This window comes from Molothrus aeneus, chromosome Z, assembly GCF_037042795.1.
Source record: "Molothrus aeneus isolate 106 chromosome Z, BPBGC_Maene_1.0, whole genome shotgun sequence".
In the NCBI taxonomy this organism is placed as follows: Eukaryota; Metazoa; Chordata; class Aves; order Passeriformes; family Icteridae; genus Molothrus; species Molothrus aeneus.
The window spans coordinates 41,796,613-41,816,654 of record NC_089680.1 but is presented as its reverse complement, the minus strand read 5'-3'; the positions used below and the strand labels follow the sequence as shown (position 1 = coordinate 41,816,654).

Below are 20,042 nucleotides of genomic sequence, written 5' to 3'. Positions count from 1 at the left end.
AAAACTCTTCCCAGCAGAAGACCATGGCCTGGGCCTGTTAAAACTACACCTGAACTGCCTCTCACACAACATTGAACACTCTGATCACTACCTGCTGTTCACAAATCTTGACTTAGATTATTGTGCATATATTATGGAGGGGAAAAGGCACAACCTCTGTTTAAACCAGGACTCTGAAAGCACACTGCTCTGATACTGATTTAACTACACAAAGATCAATCACTGGCTTGTATCAGTGTGATAAAACTTACTATAAATTATTTAATGAATAGGAAATGGCTTGTCTTTGCTTTACTCTCCAGGTCAGAAAATGTTCATGTACTTGTCTTGAGGTAGCTGATGTGGTCAAATATATTATGAAATAGAAAAATAAATGGAAGATTCAGGTTTATAAAAAAGTGCTGATGTTGGACAAATGAGTATCCGTCATTACCACAATCTGCAGAGAAAATTACAGGCATTTGAAATACACATATTACCGAGCACCTCATTAACAAACACGGCAGAAACAAACATTGTAGTTAGTATCAACTACCTGCTCTTTAAATTACTTTGGCAAAGTCCAACTTTGGGGGCTATAAGGACTGTGCCAATTACTACTTTGCTTAAATACTGAATGTCACTGTAAATACCCTTTATTTGGCAGATTTGGGTTTATTCCACCCCGAGACAAACACTGATGCTAAGTTGTGGAACTGTGATCAGTCATCACATCACAACAGACAAGGACAAGGAAAGGTTCACAATATGAAACAGACTGAGGCCATGCACTCGGATCTGACTCTTCCACAGATCAAAGGATGGTGTGCAAGTTTTTTTTTATAAAATACTAGAGATTTTGATAGTATTAAATATATTGTAATCAAAGATAAAGGAAAGCCAGGGAAGTTTCATGCAGCATCTGAAGACACTTGGATCCCAGATTAGCTTTGCCAGCTAAATAAATAGTAAAGGGGATTAAGGGGAAGTTCTTGTTTCTCACCTCAGGAATGCCGCAGTCCCAGGCAACAGCTCCCATCCCTTTAATTACAACCCCTCCCATGCCATAAATTGTAACTAGAATCCAAGGGTTAGAAAACCAGCCACAAAAATATTTGCTGATGAGAGTATACGGGAATATCACACACACACACACACACACACACATTTTTTATATGAAATGTCACTGGCACACACTATGAAAATGACAACTGCAGCAACGTGCGCTTGGAATCACCATGCAAGAAGAAGCAAAAATAAACAAGCACTTGAAAAGTACCTCAGAAGTAACCTTGCTAGACAGTAATTTACAGGTGTACTGGTAGAAAGGGAAAAGACCAACATTAGTACATTGAACAAGCATGTTATAACTAGGAAACAAGAACAAATTACAAAAATTCTAAGAACTGGCACATTCCACAGTATAAAACTTCAAGCAACTTAGTGTCATAAAAAATAAAAAGTAAAGATTAGCCAGTTGGTGTTATTTTAATGTTGTTGCTTGGCCAGTCTCAGTCTTGTTTACCATCAGTGCTTGACCCCTTTCCTTGCTGCTGCTTTTTCTCTTTCACTTATCTCCTGAAACCTGAACTGCAACACATCCTCTGGAAGAAACTGCCCCCCTTCCTGAGCAGCACAGCTCTTCCAAGATGTGCTTGATTTGTCCTCTCTGAAAGGCATAACCCACAAGCCTTGACCACAGAGGCCACGTTGTAGCCACTAAAGCCACCGAAGCCAGACATGAAACAGAGGGTGGTGATGCCTGAAGGAAAGACTACAGAGGGTAAATGCCCTACAGAAACCACCCTCCTGTCCTTGCTGTGTCTTACACAGGAAGAAAGTGGATCTCTGTACATCAGTACTGCTGGTGTGCTCAGCATGAAAGGGAGTTCCCATGGACATGAAACCTTTCCACAAATCTCTCCATTCAGGAGACCATGGCTGCTGTGCCAGGCACCCTGACTGCTTCCAGTACTTGAGGAAGTGTCTGATTCTCCTGACTCACATAGAGCAACGCTGAGCCACATTCAGCTCTCAGGACATAATGCTCCAAGAAGCAGCTGCCTGTCTGGTTGTCAGTTATGCTGCTTCTCCTGCTGTATTTAATGTATTTTTAAAAACAGTGCAGTGATTGGCTGTTTCATTTCTTTAGTTACACAAACACCGTTTCCTGAGAACACTGCTCAAATGCTCTCTGCTGACAAATTAAAGCTATTTGGTTTTTAAATAAATAGTTGCTTAGCCTGGACTACAAAATATTCACTCAAACTGACAGCGGTACAAGTGCAGCACTTCTTATTAAAATTATGCCATTGACAGGCAAAGGCAATGGCAGAGTTGTTTACCAAAGGAGAGTGGAAAAAGCCAGGGAAAAGAAACAAAAACACTCTCACTCATGTCAGGAAGTTCTCTCTGGGCTCTGCAGGACACAGACATCTAATTGGATTTGGGTGGGCAGCAAAAAAATCTTGTTTGGCTTTATGCAGTGGGCTTACAGAAGAGGAGAATGACGACGAACTTCAGCTCTGTGGGACACTGGTGTGCACTGGGACTTTTCAAATTCACTGAAGCCTTGAAAATTCATGCCAGAAAAGGATCTATCCCACAGGTTGTTTCAGTGGCACCAATGCCCTGGCAGTGCATCTTTGGGTTGTCAGTGGCTGGGCAGCTTTAGCAGCAGTGGAGAGCTGAGATGGCACCCAGAGCACACCTCTGTGGTCAGATACTGCCCACAGCATTCTGGACAGGACATCACTTCAAACTGTAGCAGAGACCAGGCAACTGTGGCCAGTCCACCTTCCAGGGAGCATGTGTGCAGCTCTGCAAGCATTTGAGGAACTGTGCTCAGGTAAATAAATGAGCAGGACCTAAGATTCCAGCCACAAACTACCACTTCACAGGCTGGGCAGGTGACCTTCACTCTTCACAGGGGCAGAGGAAGAGCACAGGGTGAGTACAAGCTGAATGCCACCCCATCAGCAGAGCAGCTGCTCTGAAGTTCGCAACCACCAGGCCAATGATCTTGATGTGGGACTCCAGTGCTGGTTTGCACAGTGGGTGTACCCAACTCTTTTTAATGTTCCTCTCAGCCTCTGCAAAGGTGATGAGTGTTGCCCTGCAAGCCTCTGAGCACCTTCAGGGACAGATGCTCTGGGGAGATGCCAGGAAACAGCACCCACCAGAGCAGGTGGGACCACCCCGTTTTCACTGGGTGCTTTGGGGAGGGAGAGAAACCAGAGAGTGGCTCCTTCCTAAGATGTGGCCCCAAGATGCCACTGCCAGAACGAGACATGCTCCTGTGCACAAACTGCTTTTCTATTTGCTGTAGAAGTTTGATGGGCAATGGAACCTTGCTCATCAGCGGCCTCAGTAGAATAAGGGACCAGAAATTCAGGTGTGCACTGGAAACAAATCTATCTGCATTTTTAGTTAGCCAACAAAAGTACAACAGGACCCCTCCATATTGCATTCCTTCTGATTTTTACTGCCTTTTGTTACTGTGCAATATCCACAAGCAACTAAAAGCTGCCACACTAGTGCAGTACTTGTGTTACAAAACTTCGCTTACATCTATACCCCTAATAAGAACCTGCCTTTAGTGAACATTACTAGAAAGCAGTTTGTTGGAGCATCCTTGGCAGTAGGGTCATTGTTCAGACATCTTTGGGAAATGTCTGGAGGACTTTGGCTGCTTCAGCAAACACTGACTCTGACACTGAACTTGTATCTTACTACCTTCTGCACTCACTGCACAGGAATAATGACTCTGAATAAGAAACAGCTCATGCTCTCTTAGGAAAAAGAAATTTTCCTGAATTTTGATACTTCCAGTTAAAAAATCTGTAGCTCTTCTTATTAGTGTCTCTAATAAAGACTACCTTAATTCAGAAACACCTTAATTCAGATGAACTCTACTACTGCTTGTGTTGAAGGATGACAACACATCCAGCAACAACATGCCAGCTGTTAAAGGATCCAAGTTAACTCCCAGTCTAGTTCCACCACTGCTGGTTTCTGGGGAAATTATCAACTTACAGTGAAGACTGAGCACACTTGGATTGGATTTTGGGGATTGGGGGGGGGACAGTCTACAAACACAGGTGTGAATACATGCTTGATCCACAAATTTCAATGCACCACTGAAATAAACCATTGGAAGGTCCTGGTGATGTGTGAATTAACAGAATCTGCCAATTACAGGGCAGCTACACACTGCTCTTATTATTAGTTAACATAATTAGCGAAAATTAAATGTAATATGAGCTGCCTTTAATATTTGTAGTGACACACTCTTCCTTTTCACTGGCCTGTATCCTTCTGTTTTGAACACCTGCCCCTTGCAATGTGTTAAAATCCTTACCCACTTGCAAGGTGATCTGATCAGATTCTGGTGAAATGACCTTTCTCAGTGTCTGTTGGTTCTTGCAAGTCATGGTCTCTATCACAGAGCATAAAGGGAGAAGGAGAACCGCGCTTACCGCACTGTCGTCCATCCTTTCTCGTCTCTTGGTTTTGTGTGTTTCATAATCCTCCATCAGGGTCTGCATCAGGTTCTTGGGTCGCTGGGCTCCTGCAGACTCCTCGGGTGGAGGGTCCAACTGTGAGGCAGGGCCTTCTGTGATGGAGGATGGAGGAGGCTTGATCTTCTCTATCTTCCCTGCAATGACATGAAAAAGAATGACCCCTTCTAAGCTGAGGACTCACAAATTGTTTACCAAAGATGACAGCTGGAGAAGCATTTCCAGCAGATTTTGAATGAGGAAACAGTTTGGAATGAAGTCTATGAAACAATCTGGTAAATCAGGATGGTCATAGACTTTAAAAAAAATTCTCCCTCTTCCTGTAACCCACTACAAAATCTTTTTACAAAACCACCGTTTACAAAAGTACCAGTTTGAAATACCTGTTTCCTCCTACAGGATACATTTCTGTGATTTGGAAATGTTTGTAAGATTCTGGAAAACCACAAGACGATTTTTTTCTTGCTCAGCCAGTGCAACACAGGGACCATGCACAAGACATCCAAAGAAGGCATCTTGTTAAACACAGCTGCCTTCTCTTTTTCCAGTGCTTTTTATCTGCTTTGTAAGCAAGAAGGGCTTTGGGTCAATCCTTAGTGCTGCTCTTCCCTGCAGCATTTTCCTGCAGGTTGCAAAGAGTGCTTCTGTGGCAGAGGAGGATCAGGTCTCTGTCCTATAAACTCTTGGTTCAGATAGGGCCTTTGAGTTCCCTCCTGGTTGAAGGAAAGCCAAAGAGAACTCATTTTGCTCTCTGGCTGAGCCCATTGCATCCCATGGAAGGTTACTGTTTTGAGCACAGTGACCCCAAAGGCAGGTAAAAGGCACTCCAGGACAAGCCTGTAAGCTGCAGGAGGACTCACAGGTGGACAACCCATACTTCTTTGGGAAGGACAGGCTGCCTTTCTCATCATCAGGCGCTGACTTGGGGTGAACCACCCGTCATCCTGCTGGGAAGAATGAGGATGACAGTGGCAGGTCATGGGAATGATATGTGGGGGTTCTCAGCTGTGACGGGAGAAAGAAATGCTGAACCAAAATCACGTTTCCTTTTCCATCGGACCATCATCAACTCTTTCAAATAAGACACTTCAATGAATGTAAAAAAAATACCATGAAAAGAGAAAAATACCCACTGCAAACCCCTTAAAAATAAGTGAAATAATCAGAAGGATCATGCTGATTTTTAGGAAACTTGTTGATAAAACATATGAAAACCCTAGCTGGTCCTTCAAAAAGCGTCATGACAGTTGCAGCCACTAGAGGGCAGCCTTGAAATCTCCTGTAAAAATCGACACGATTAATTCTTGAAAGTAGAAGTGAGCCAACACTCCAGAGGTATTTTTACAAGAACTTCCCCTGCCAGGGTTTTCCATTTCTGATCAGTGTTAAAAAACCCAGCATGATTAGTTTCTCATTAATTTAAGCTTAATTTTAGCTTAATTTAAGCTTAATTAATTGGGCAGTGATGAGGATAGGAATCCATCCTTTTTATAACACCCTACCAGAGACTGAAGGGGGAGCTTCTAGGAGCACAGGCTCTTCTCTGGGTTGCATCAAAACTTGCTCCACAGATAAAGAGGAGTTGTGCTGCCAAAGCAGAGACCAACAATAGGTCCTGAGCTGCCCAGCTGCACCCATGTGTGACAGCTTAGACTGATCAACAGGAGAGACTTGAAACTACTGACACCCTGCCAATTAGGCCCACTGGGTAAAAAAGTGTGGAGAAAATGAAAGGCCTGATTAAGGGTCAGATATCTTGGTGATTAAGGACTTCATCCTTACACTAGTAATTGCCTTGGATGGATGTACGTAATGGGGGAAGAATGAGGCTTCTCAGATGTCTGCCAAACTTGTACCTTCTCCAGGGGTACATACACACACCACAAGATGCTCAAATCTACAAACAAGCCTAATGGCTGAAAAGAGATCCTTTCATTCCCCTTCGCCTGGAAAACAATGCAAATTGTAGGTTTTGGGGATTTCCATTTAAGAAAGGGGAAATCTTCATGGAGGGCTGTTTGCCCTGGATGCAAGGCCCATCAATTTCGATTATCACAGATGAGAAAAACATTAATGCTGGAAAAGACCTTCAAGAAATCATTGACTACAAGCTTTGTATTGCACGTACATATATATATATATATATATATATATATATATACACACACATACAATATATGTACACATATTATACATATCTGTATTTATATGAAGGCTACAGCATCCCAAATCTATAAACACACATTTACTTAGAGATGCTGTTGAAAAATTTTTAAGACATTTGCATAGCAGAGAAAAATTTTCAAAGTAAGACATTTCAGCAGGAAACCAGTCTGTGCTGGACTCGGGGGATTGCCTAAGTACATAAAAAAAAAAAAAAAGATTCCTCTAGTAACACACAGCCTCATTACCACTCCTGGTGAAATGTGGGCTTCTCTGCTCTTCTTGGGCACCAGGTGAACAATGCAAATATGCAAAACCACAAACAAGGAAACAGTAAATAAAGTGTGTCTCAAAGATTCTCTCACTTCATAGACATCCTCCACTAGGGAAGGAGTAAGAAAGCAAAGGACAAATGAACTGGCTTAGTATGTTGTTAAGGCACTCCTGGAAGTATTCTGGGGATGACTGATGAGCACTCCAGAGAAATCCCTGGAGAAAATGATTAACTTTCTTATTTTCATACCAGTGCCTATAAAAGGGTAAGGAAACAGCATCTTCCATGAACATTTCTACTTTAGGCTTTCTCATAATTCTGATTTTAAGAGGGAGTTCATACATATGTATTATATCTGATCCTTATTCTGCACATGCATACAAGGCATTAAAAATTTTGCAATGACCACGAAATATCTTGCCCTAAGTTTCTGCTCCTCTTCCTACTACACAAAAAGTATCTTCAGGCTTTGGCTGAACCTGAGAAGCTTCCTAAACATAGGTCTTTATTAGAGAAAAATTGAATTGGAAAATGGTTTTGAAGCTGAAGTGGTTTCTCTGACAGAGGCTTAAGCTCCACAGCTGCCACTCAGGGTAAGAAAGTAGAGAGAAGAAAGAAAAGGACAGCACATACACATCCCTCACAATTACTGACAATTTAGAGGTATCTGACTGCTTGTGAGTCTGAGCTGCAACTTCCCCACTAAGCTTACAACACCCACTGAAGTTCTCTCAGTTAGTTCATCAGCTGAGGGCAATAGAAGATGAGCATGGGGGGCAGTTCTCCTTGATGCCTGTGCAAGTGTTTGAGTGCCTGCACAATGTGCCTTATGCCTCACCTGGCAATACTTTGGTGACAAGCACCAAAAAGGCAGATGTGGCAGCTTCCCAAAGTACCTCTCAGGCATGGTTTCTCTGCTAGGTACTCCCCATCTCTCAGCCTGAGACAGCAGATATTGACAAAGGGTTTGGCTCCAGATGAAAAGCCTTCACTGAACCAAAACCTCCCCTGTAATGATTCTCACACCTCCTTTTGAGGAACAGGACTACTCAGAGCCAGGCACTACAGGAACTTAGATATAAGTCCTACATAGTCAAAGTTACTTCTAATAAAAGGAAAAACAAAAACCATGGGAATTACATAACCATGCTTATGCTGGATTCATCTCATGTCATACGCTCATCATCCTGCTCAAATAAACTATCAGACAGCCCCTCTCCTCTGCCCAGGAGAGATGCTGTATCACCTGCACGTTGTTGGAGGAAACCACTGTCTTGCTGTGCAGCTGCTCACACCATGCCAAGTGCAGCAGGAGCTCCAGCAAAACAACACAGGAGACATTCAGTTTTAAATAGTGCTCCAGAAATATTTTGGGATCCATGGTGACTACCCATACAGCAATACTCTGGCACTTTGGTCTTTCTTGAGTCTCCTCATGCAGGAAACCCAACTTTTCTGGGAAAAATTCACATAGGCTCTTCATCTTCACCTTTCCAGGAGTGCCCTGGAGAAGAGTGTACACATTCCACTGAAATTACTCTGTGTCTCAATTCAGTGGTCTGAGATGGGTTAAAAGGTTGTTTCAAAGCATCAACAAACAATTTTAAAGGATAATTGTTAGCAGTACAGAAGTTTATTACTAAAAGACCTTTTGGATTGTGCTGGATGATTGGCAGACAAACTGAGTGTTACCATCAGTTCTATGAAGTTGCATGTCAGGGTGAGTAAAGCCAGACTGTTTGCTATCTAAAGTAATTAGCGGTTATTGCACAAATGCACCTACATGAACTGTGTTAATCTGCCACACTTCAGTTAAATTACACTGCAGTTCACTGCAGTCCCTTTTCATGGTTTGTCTTTCTGTTACCTATGTCAGTATTCACCCAGTTCAAAGCAGAGAAGGGGAGCAGCAGTAATAAGTAGTCAGGGAACACCAAGAGTCCTAAAAAAGCTACTCTGCCCAGACCACCACCAAAATACAGCCTGATTTTTAGGCCATTGCTAATTAAGTTTATTATTATGCCTTCTCAAAACAATAAGTATGCACTTCCACACTTAAGGATTAGAAACAGATTTTTCAAATTTATACTTGACCCCTTAATCCCTTCCTGCTGAGGTATCCTGATGTTAGTGCCAGTTCTTTCCTTGGAAAAGGCAATTTGCTGACAGATATAGCTCTGTTTCTTTTTTATTATTATCATCAGTAGTAGAATTGCTATTATTTTTCTTTGTGAAACTAGATATACATACTACAGTACCAGACCTATTCTACAGCATATTTCTTACTGGCCCCAGCAGAAGCTGGTTTTCTTTTCTGATGCGTGTGTCACCTCTGCTCTGTCTATCCTAACAGCCTGATGTTTGTGACTCTGCTAAATTATATTTTGACTTTTTTCACAAATATTGAAAAGATCCTGTAACTTTAAAAGGGAAGTTGCTGCAATCTCGCAAGAGATTACATGGTATTCCTCCACCCTATTTCTAAGGATGCCTGCTGGTGTTAACAGCAATACAGCTGGCTAAAGGGACAGCAAGGAGGAGATGAACTTTATGAGAGGTGAGGTTTATACACCTTCCAATGCTAAGGGTCCTTCAGGTGAGAGCTATGCTGAGCACATCTGCTGTTCAGCAAGCACTAAAAGTAGAAGAACTAAGAAGAACTTTGCCAAAGTTCTTTGTGGGTTTTTTGATAAATGATAGTCTTAAACACTGACACATATTCATCTTTTCCTAGAAATTATTTCTTTGCCTTGTCATTGGCTGCAAATTGCAGTAGCTTGACTCATCGGCTAAGAGATCCCAATTTTCTTTCTTGAACATATGGCAGTTGGACATTTAAAGGAAACTGTCTGGAATGATTCATTATAAACAGAAGTTTATAATTTTCTCTAGAATGTAATTTACGACAAACATTTTTACAGACAAAAAGTAAATGCCTTGTTGTGTAGAGAAAGCAGAAGTACGTTGTTTTCCCAGAAGCTCTGTTAAAACAAGCATTTGTGTCAGCAGCCCATCCAACATCACTTCTGAGTAAAATACAATCATTATCTACCCCATTTTGAGCACTTTCACTACAGATGACGTTGTTTTTGAACACAGTCGTGAGCACACCTTTATGAAACAAGTCCTCCTAACTGAAGTCTGTAGTGCCCTGTATCTCATGTCTTGTCAGATATCTCTCAGAACACCTCAGATTAGAGAGGATCCTTATGGAAAATGCTATACTAGGAGTTATACCAATAGCACTTCAAAAAAAAGACTGGTATTTGCTACATTTTTTCAAAAAATACATGTTAAGATCATTCTCTTTGCAGAAGAAACTAAATTAAGTATTCTCTATTTATGTGCTCCATAAAACTCCAAGTTCACAATCATACTGAATAATGGGCTAAATCTACTTCTGATTCAAACTTACCATGACTTTCAAAAGAAAATTACTACCACTGACTGGTATTTACACCAGTGGAAATAAAGACAGCACTTAAGTACTTTTGGTAGAATCAATACTTTTTTACAATGACCGCTGTTAATAAACCCTACAGGCACTTGCAAAGCATATGCAGGTATATGCTTAATAAAAATCACTACACAGAAATAGTGTGTTTCTGGGTTTTTTTTAAAATGTATTTTTTTCTGTATTATATTTAGAAGGCATCAGTGTTTGACATTATTTCTTGAGAAGGGGAATGGAGAGACAGATATGCTGTAATTGCTGTGAATGTCAGAAAAAGAATGCAGAAACTAATTGGTCAAGAGGACTTCCACTGAATCTATTGAACTATTTGTTTGTGTTGCTTGTTTAATTCAGTAGTGAATAACACCAGCTAAAATACACAGCAACTCATAACTCTGGATATAATTTTACAAGACAAAGCTCATTAAGACCAAGATCTCAAAACAGAAAGCAAAACACAGAGAAAAAGATATCTAATTCATACCCCAAAATCTGCACATCTCCACTTATTCTGCACTTCCCTAATGGCGTGCAAGAGAACAGGAAACCTATTAAGCACAGTCTTGGATGTTTGTCTTTCAAACAGCCACACAGCTGTAAGAACTGCTGCTGTGCTTCCTTGAAATGATCCTAAATTTCAGTGGGTGGTCTGAGTAGCACAGTGATGGACATGTCATGCTACCATGTGGCAATGGGTGAATACAGAACGGGGTTTAGTAAGGATGATCAGCATCTCTGCACTGTATTTGTGAAAACCCAGAACCTTCTGCAGGTGTGCTCACAGCCAGAAAATTAAGCTGTCCCATGCAGTTTCCAGGCAGGTGAAGTCATCTGCCCTCCCATCCCTGCAAAACAGTATTTTCATTAAAAAATTACATAAAACTAAACCATACCTGACCCTTCAGTCACGTTTCACTTCTGCTCTGACACTTTGAGCTCTTACCTGGTGCAGTTTTGTAAGACACGGTTCTGGTGGGCATGGGTGGTGCACTCTTTGTAACAGGGCTTGGTGCCATTTGCAAACCCTGCCGCTGCCTCTTCAGCTCCTCTTCTCGTTCCTGGGCAGCTCTGATCTCTTCTTCAATCATGGACAAAGTCCGCTGTTTCCTTGACCGCAACTTGAAAGGGCCCACAGTCACTTCAGGCTCCTGTGTGGCCAGGATGGAGGCAGTGCTCCGAAGCTCCGCTGCCTCTGAATACTTGCTGAAATAGCTGACTTCATGCCTGTTTTCTTCCACAAGAAATGGCTGGCTGGCTGAGTACATGGGCGACTGCTGCAAACTCTTCCCTTCCCTGAGTCCTGAGTCTTCCTCTTTTGAAGTCTTTGGTATGGTGTCCCTTTTCTCTTGAACTGGTGAAGACACCTGGGGTGGCTCAAACGTTGGGTTTTGATGCTCCTTGGAGGCTGGACCTGGCCCAGTGCCGGCTGGCTGCTCTTTGGCTGAGGCCTCTTTCTCTGCTGGGATTCCTTCTTCCTTCGGGTTTCCTTTCTCCACCTGCTCAGCTATGGCTTGTTGGATGGCGTTTTGAACTAGCAGGCCAGCCTGGTAGTCCAGCTGGTCGTCCATCAGCATGGAGTCTGCCAAGGCAGAGGAGGGTGAATCACAGCCTGGGTCACTGAAAGACTTGGAGATGCCTTCAGCCCTGCACTCTGCTGGAGTTTCAGCCTGTGGGGTCTGCGGCAGAGAGAAATCCGCTAGAGAGCTTTCCTGCAGGGCGCTCATGGTCTCATTGGAGGCACCGCTGTCACTTACGTTATCCATGCTGAAGTCATTGGAAAGGGTCTCCAAGACCGTGGTATCCTGAGACCTGACAGACAAGTCATCCAAACCGGAGTCAAGCTCCTCTGGCGGCGAAGAGGCGCTTCCTGACTTTGGGAAGTGATCTAGAATTCCCTGTCCATCGTCCTTGACCATTGTGAAGACTGCCCTTGCACTCATGAATTCTCCATCCTCTGCCCACAGTTTTGAGGCTGGTCCAGCTCTGGGGCTATCACTGCAAGGTAAGTCTCGTGCTGTGTCAGCTGTGGTATTCTGAGTGCTTTTGTCATCTTCTGAGCTACAGGAGACTTTCTGTGCTTTGACAACCGTGGCGTTGTTACCCTCAAGCTGTCCAGTTTGCCCGCACACTGAAACGGGTCTTGTCACGGACGACATCGGCCTGTCCACATATGGAGAATTGAGGCTTTTGTAGAAGGGTTTGACAGAGAACATTTTGGGTGTTACTGACCGCCTTGGTGGGGCCTGACCCTGAGATGGACCTGAATTCTCCATCAGCTGGAACTGCTTCCTGGCAGCTGAGAAGTCAATTTGCTCTGTGACAATATCTTCTTTCTTGATATTGACAGGCTCTGGGGATACAAAGGAGCAGCTGACCTGTTTGGGGGATGTTGGTGCTGCACCTTGCTGCTGCTGCCTCTCCTTACGTTCCTTGTACTTCTTGTGAGACTCAAGATGCTCTTCATCCAGCTGATCCTCCAGGGGCTTCTCCTGAGGAGGGTTCCACCATTTGGCAGCAATGTTGGGGTTCTTCTTGACAGCCTGGCTTTTAATGAGTTCCCTTCTTTCTTTTTCAAGTTCCATCATTTCCTCTGATGGTCTCACTTTGCGGACTCTGTATTTTTCTTTCTCTTCCTCATCTTCAAAGAGCTTTGAGGGCTTTTTATCTTCGTGGAAGGCTCGCAGTTCAAACTTTGCCTCTTTCTTAAGGGTTGTAAGAGTTGTCTCTCCATCCTTAGAGGATCTTCTAGAACTGTTTGAAGAAGTGGGACTTCCTGGCACCTTCAGACTCTCCTTAGTGTCTTCTTTCAGACCACCCACGGAATGGCCATTGGATTTCAGATTCTCATCTGTTATATTAGCTTCACATGTCTCAACCTCCAAGGATACCTGCTTGTCTGCTACATTTTCTTCCCTTTCACTAGATACTGACTCTTTATTGACATTAGCAGATGCTCCTGAACCATCCATAATGGAGACTGCACTTGGTTCAGGGGAGGATGTCCCATTAAATGTACTGTCTGCAGCAGAATCGCAACAATTTGCCTCCAGCACTTCATCTAGGTATCTGATCTCTTTAGCAACTTCACTGTCCAGAGATTCATGCCTGTCCCTAAGTCCATTTCGGTTGGAAGCAGGCGAAAAGAAGTGGGTTGGATTGTCTGTGGGATGTGGTGAAGCCACTGTGGTGATGTTTTTATGTTCAGAAACTGGAACTTCAATTTCCATTTTCTCTTCCTTTGTAGCAAGCACAGTAGATGGCTCCAAGAAATTGGCACAGTTTTGGTCTCTGTTTTTTCTTAACCTGATGTCATCCTCAGGGATTCTGGAAGATTTCTAAAATAAAAGAGAGAAAAATTATGAAGTCTTAAAAAATGAACACCTAATTTTTTGCAGAGCAAACACCATCTGGAAAACAAATCCTAGCACTTCTTAAAGTTGAGATTAAAGCATTCCCTCAGAGCATGGGAAAGCAAGGCAAGCCATTAACACAAAAAGTAGGGAGTTACCTTACCATAAGCTGGAAAAGGTACTAAAACAACAACAAACTTTCATTTAAGAATCTCCTACTTGCTTACCATCCTGACTTTGTCATTATTTCATGCCTGTGTCTTGGTCTGTGACTAGGAATAAACTTTGAATTTCTAAGTTAACAGTAACTTGGCAGTTTAGATTCCTCAATGATTTGCACATGCAGTACACAACACCTATCATCTTGGTACTCCAAAATGCTTTCCACGCCTAAGTGAAATCTCATAATGCTTCTACTGATGAAAAGTATTACTGCCTGTGCTTTGCGGAAACAGATACTAATATGCTGAAAGAGTTGGTCACTCACACCAAGTTAGGAAAAATGATGTGGCAATGGTAGGGAATGTTCAATTCTCAATGCTCAATCCTGGTCATAAAACATGGAGTAGAATTACATGGTGCTGGAGAGACATGGGGTCTTCCTCCATCCCACATGGAAACCTACACACAATTGCACTTGGGAGACAGGAAGCATCTGTAACTCCCATAGCATGAAAAACACCACAAAGAGCATGACAGGGACCATAGTCATGGTATCCTCCCTTCCACTTTGATCTGTAGTGCAGATCTACTGGATTCATGTTTCTCCCTGATGTGTTGCCTCTGGTCACAAGCTTATTGACATAAATACTCATATTTATGCTCATATATAGGCAAATTTTACTGGTCAAGCAGCCTAATGAACTTATTGAGAGTAAAGTCTGAAGGAACTTCTGATTAAGTTGGTAACACGTCAATTAACTTCTCAATAATTCTATACTGCTAAAGGGCAAAACCAATCCACAACACCAAAACTAAAGAGGACATTTTAAACACAGTTCTTCAAAAAGCACTTGCTAACTTCCTAAATAATGAAAACCAAAAGTGATACATTATTCCCTTTGACGCACACTTTAAAAGAGAAAGACAGTACCTGAGCTCTCTGCCTGCTTTGCACATGTGTTTCTATGTGTGACGTGTTGACTTTGAAAGCAAATGGCACTGATCAAACCCTGTGAACTTAGTGGCCACCAACAAGAGCACCATTGTCAGGTAGTCACCCCTGCCTTGCTGTCCCTTATCCAGCATGCTATTAGCACACACCACAGCAGAAGATGATGAACAAAGAGCACAATGGCACTTACCAGTGACCTGAACAATCATATTGTCACTGGATTTATACTGGCAGCCAAATGCATTTGACACACCTTAATGAATTACTACCAGTCACCCAGAAGAGCTCTTTCTAAAAACACTCTGAAAAGCTTTCTGTCTAATTACATAGTTGTACACAGTTGAAGACAATGCAGGCTTCAGCCATCAGATACTTTCTTCCTAACTGTGCTTAAACACCGGAGGAAAAAAAAAATCTTGAAAAACAAACAACCTGCTTTTGTCTACATATTTTACTTGACAAACTTCAAACTGGTTTTACTTGCTTCACTTCTTCACTTTCTGTTGAACTTAGAAATATTCCAGCTGAAGTTCATAGCAGTTCTTTTCTTAAAGGATATTGTATTTTTTATCATTTAAATATTGAAATGTGGTCAGTTTCTTCTTTAGTCCCGTTAATGACATATTCAAGAAATCAGATGCTCTGCAAACAAATATAAAGCATAAAAAGTGCTTACTCTGTACAGTAGGCACAGATGGAATGAAAGAATCATAGATAACAGCTTCTTTTAAAATGAAAGGGTATTGCTCTTGATTTGCTTGCAGAGCTCCATGTACACAACAGGTACTCAGGTGACAGGATTTAAGACTGCAATACCTTTTTGATATTTGGGGTTACATCTTCCCTGCTCGACTTGCTGGTGCAAAAATGAGTATGGTGGCCCCTAGAGCAGTCTGTGCAAAGTCCAGGACTGATAGCTGTCCCCTTTCACACAAACCATGGGTATGAAATTATGCTCCCACTAATATTTGCTTATAATCTGATAGATCAAAGCCACTAGTGACATTGGTAGCTAACTACGTCCTCTTTAGCTTCAAAACCATATCCTGAATGGACAGAAAATCAGTTAATGAAGATGTGTTCTCCTGCCACCAAAACACATCTCCTTGCAGAGCCGATGGAGTTCTTGCTCCTGTGCTTCTCATACCTGCACACCATGGAGCTGGAAATATACCTGATTGTCCAGAGACTGCATTCACTGAAGCAGGTCTGTTTCCACCTCTGTGCTGTGTGAACCACTCCAGTTCACATCATATTTGGATATTCAAGTTCGGTAAGAGAACCACAGGTAGTTTTTTGCCTAAACCTCTTAGCAAGTAAGAGCCCACCCTCTCACCACAGCTGCAATCCATAACTCACAATTAAGGCACATGCATGTAACAGCCTAATCAGGGCGTGCACTTGTGACAGCATGTAATTCTGGAAGTGCATGTTGTCTATGCAATTAGTGTGGGACAGGTAATTATGTAGCAAAATAGACAATTATGCAGTAAAACCTACGAGAAAACACTGCTTCTTATTGGAGGAGCCTTTCTGGCGAGGACTCCAAGCATGGCAGAGGATTGCTAGGAGAGGAAAAAAATACATTCAAAGGAACCACCCATTTATTTTCCTCAAAACATTCTGCCAGAACCTGGGGACAACTTTGTGAGGTTGTGGCAATAAAAATTATGCTCCAGACACTCCTGCGGGGAGCAGAAATCAATCTACTGATGTATTACTTGAAGAAGAGAACTGAGATAGCTAAGGACAGAAGCAGATGGCAAAACAAAGCTTTTCAAGACAGTCCAGGCCACAGCACGTGCCCAGGTCAACTGAATGGGTGCAGGAAATGGCACATGTTGGGATGAGCCACCATGGGTGGAAGGAGGAGGGCAGTGGGGTACACACAGACGCCCATGCCTCAGCTGCTTGGTGGAAGGAGGAGAGCTTTCCAGGGGGCTGCTTTTGCTCCTCCTTGATAAGCCTGCATCAGCAGCTTTGTATTTGCCACCTACAGGGAGAAGGCTTTTCAAAGCCTGCACCATTACAAAGACTTGTGAATGGGAAAAGGGCTGCATTCAAACCTAATGGCAGTCAGTCACAAGGCATTCACAGTGATGCCCTTAAACTACTCATCTAGACCCAGATTTTCCAGAAGTTGCTGTTACATTTACACTGTCTCTGAATGTGTGTTCATTTTTGTCTAAGTCAAGATGCAACAGGGCAATTAGTGTCACTTCTACAATGCTGCTGCACTTTAGTAAACTATAGTTATTAGCAGCTTAGAAAATTATTAGCATATTTTCTCTTTGGCTGAATTCTTCATCTACAAAAGTGCAAGTGTTTGGGCAATCAGCTCTTTTAGAAGGAATAAAATGTGGGTGTGCTACTAGCAGGACCGTACAAACATGCTGCCAGTGCCTTCCTTTGTTTGATGCAACAAAAAATGCCTACAGAAACAAGTGGGAGGAAATCCTTCTGAGTCAGATCAACATTCTTCTGAAGCATCAGTAGCAGTGGTGGGAAGGGAGAGGAAAGGATCAAACAACTAAGAAGTTTCATGGTTTAAGAAAATCTGGAAGCTTCCTCATTGTGGGCTTTTACAATCACTCCAGCCAAGTTTCAAGACAGCTTTTGATGCTTTTGGTCTCCTGGCTTTGTTAGCACTATCAACCTTCCATTTTTTTGGCTTTCATATTCTTTTGGAGATGTCCTGGACTTCATTTGCTCCTCCTCCCCCTGCTTCAGCATTAAACCAGTGTTTTGTTCAACCCTTTCCACTCTTCTCTTCAGTCTGACCATCAGGCCCACCATACATCAAGCAGTTTTAGTAGTAAAACCTCATTTGCGATGGTTTACTGGCTAATCCATACCATCCTTGCTGATGTCAGTCATCTTCTCCCCCTTCACCTACTGTCTTGGCCAGCCTCTCTGATTGTCTTATTTGCAATTAAGAAGGAAGCAAATGATGGATTTGTTAGGAGATTGACTCTGGCAAACCTTCAAGGGAGCAGCTGCTTTCATTCACCTCACCCTTTTGAAGAACACAGTCACCACCTGCATAACAGATGGAACCAATCCCAAACACTGCAAAGACAGAGAAGTCAGCTGAACCTCTGTGGTTCCAGACAGACACCCTGTCCAGAGACAAAACTCATAGCCAGCAGAGGTATTGCCCCATGCTTGCTAGCGACAATAAGTCTTTGCAGAACTCATTTTCTTTAGGACCCCAAGTGTTGCACTTCATAATGAACCAAAAAAGCAACAAAAGTTGTAAAAGGTGATAGCATCTATCCCTCACAGCCCATGTCCCCTACCACACAACAGGTGCTCAGACAGGTGCCACCATCCTACCCCATCCCAGGTGGGAATGGCAGCCCAAACCGCTGTGGCAGCTCCTGTCTCACAATGGCTCCTGCACTCCCTCCCTCTCTCAGCAGGGTCTCGGGGGCAGCTGCCACCTCATCTAAGTCCAAATATGTGGTGAACCCCCCTTGGCACAAGAGGGAGAAGAATGTGACAGAGGGAGCCTTTGCACAAAGCAGTCTAAAGAAATGGGCCAAACATCTGTGTGTTAGAAACTACCTATTTGGGTGAGCTAAGAGAAAGCAGTAGCAGGAAAAAAAGTTCAAAAAGATCCTAGTAATGGAGGGGAGAAGGGGTGAAGATGATGATGTGGAACTCAAGGAAAGAAAGTGTTTCTACTCACATTACTTAGAGAAACTATACATTTTGATTTAAAAAAACCAAATCAAAGCACAAAAAAAAAATCCCAAATCCAAACCCTAAGTGTTGTCTTCTTGCTTCCATGCAAAAAGGCCTTCCTTTTTCATACACTCTTTTATACTGACATCTAAAGGTTCTTAAACTACTAAGGGAAATGTTGCACAAAAAATTTAGAAGTTTTCTCTTAATAAAATAGAATTCAAGTTTCAGGAAAAAAAACCCAACCCAACAAAACCCCTCAAATCCTGTGGCCAGATTTTGAATTTACGACATGTCAGGCACACACTGACACTACCTTGAATAGTTCCATTCACAACCCTACTTGCACCCAAAAAGCAAAACCTGGCCTGTTCCTCTCACAGTGCATTATACAGTGTCTTCAATACAAAGACTGAAACAATATCTGCTTTCTAAAATGTTTTAGTGTGGAGTGTCACACTGACATTCTCTTCAAGCAGCTCTCCACGCTCTTCTGTGACTTTTCTGAGGCAGCCAGACAGTACAATATTTTCTTTGTGAAATGCTGGTTTGTCTCCTAAACACTTCAGAAATCACAAGAGTACATTCAAATGCAACAAAAATCAATGCAACTTTGTATTATCTCCTCCTAAGAACCAGTGTAAGAAGCTCTTTGGGACTACAGACAGTGATAAGTGATGTGGGGATAGAGTGCCAAACAAAGTGCTTATTTGGAGAGCTTGCTGTGTGACTTTTTTTACGTGGTTTTCCTATTTCCTTTCTTCATGGTTTAGCAAAGAAGTTGTGATTGCGTTCATTCAGAAAACACGTGAAAGGCTTTGCAATATTCTTTTGGAAATATCCATGAGCCACAGGCTTCAGCTTCCCCATGTGATACACTGTAAAGCTCTTTTATAAAATCAAACTCCAATCCTCTTTTGCTGCTGTAATAAATTAAAGAGGGATAAAAGTGGCCCAAGAATTATCACTACTTTAATGATAAACATATATTGTATGACAGGATATTTTAATGATGAGGACACAGTAACTTGATACTGTATTTTTCCATATGTGCCTCTGTAGCTACAGTATTTTTTTGTGCCCTCAATAGCAAATAGGTGAATTTTTTTCCTGGGTAAGTTAGGATCCAAATTTGTAATAAACCTTACTATCTCCTGCTAATGCCAGGGTACGTAAATTGAAGAGGTACTCTACTGGTAGGAAACCAGGTGATCTTGCATGCCAGTTATTTTCTCTTGCTTCCTAAAAACACAGATCTGATCTCTCCATGAAAAATTTTCAACCCTAATAACTAGATTTCAACCAGTGCTACAGCAGTAAGAAAATCAAGTATCTTCCTTCTTTAATGCTTGTGCAGCTGTTGTAAAAAAAGCAACAATAAAATGCTGAGTTCTTTTTACAAAATATTTTAAATCAGCAAAGAACTGAAACTGCACAAAGCACCTATATGGATAAAGTGATTTATACAGAAATTAATATTTAGAAACAAAAGGCTGCTAAC

General features: G+C 42.3%; 1 protein-coding gene across 4 annotated transcripts in view; it reads right to left on the bottom strand.

Moving 5' to 3' along the window:
- The window catches only part of PALM2AKAP2 (PALM2 and AKAP2 fusion), a 264,975-nt gene that overhangs the window by 5,773 nt on the left and 239,160 nt on the right, over positions 1–20,042 (bottom strand). For 3 of the 4 annotated variants that reach the window (XM_066569518.1, XM_066569520.1, XM_066569521.1), the window contains 3 exons: positions 11,334–13,725; positions 4,458–4,636; positions 1,259–1,297 (listed from right to left, as the gene is read on the bottom strand). In XM_066569518.1, coding sequence (XP_066425615.1) covers positions 1,259–1,297; positions 4,458–4,636; positions 11,334–13,725 — 2,610 coding nt within the window. The remainder of the gene's footprint in view (positions 1–1,258; positions 1,298–4,457; positions 4,637–11,333; positions 13,726–20,042) is intronic. The other variant, XM_066569519.1, reaches the window with a different exon arrangement.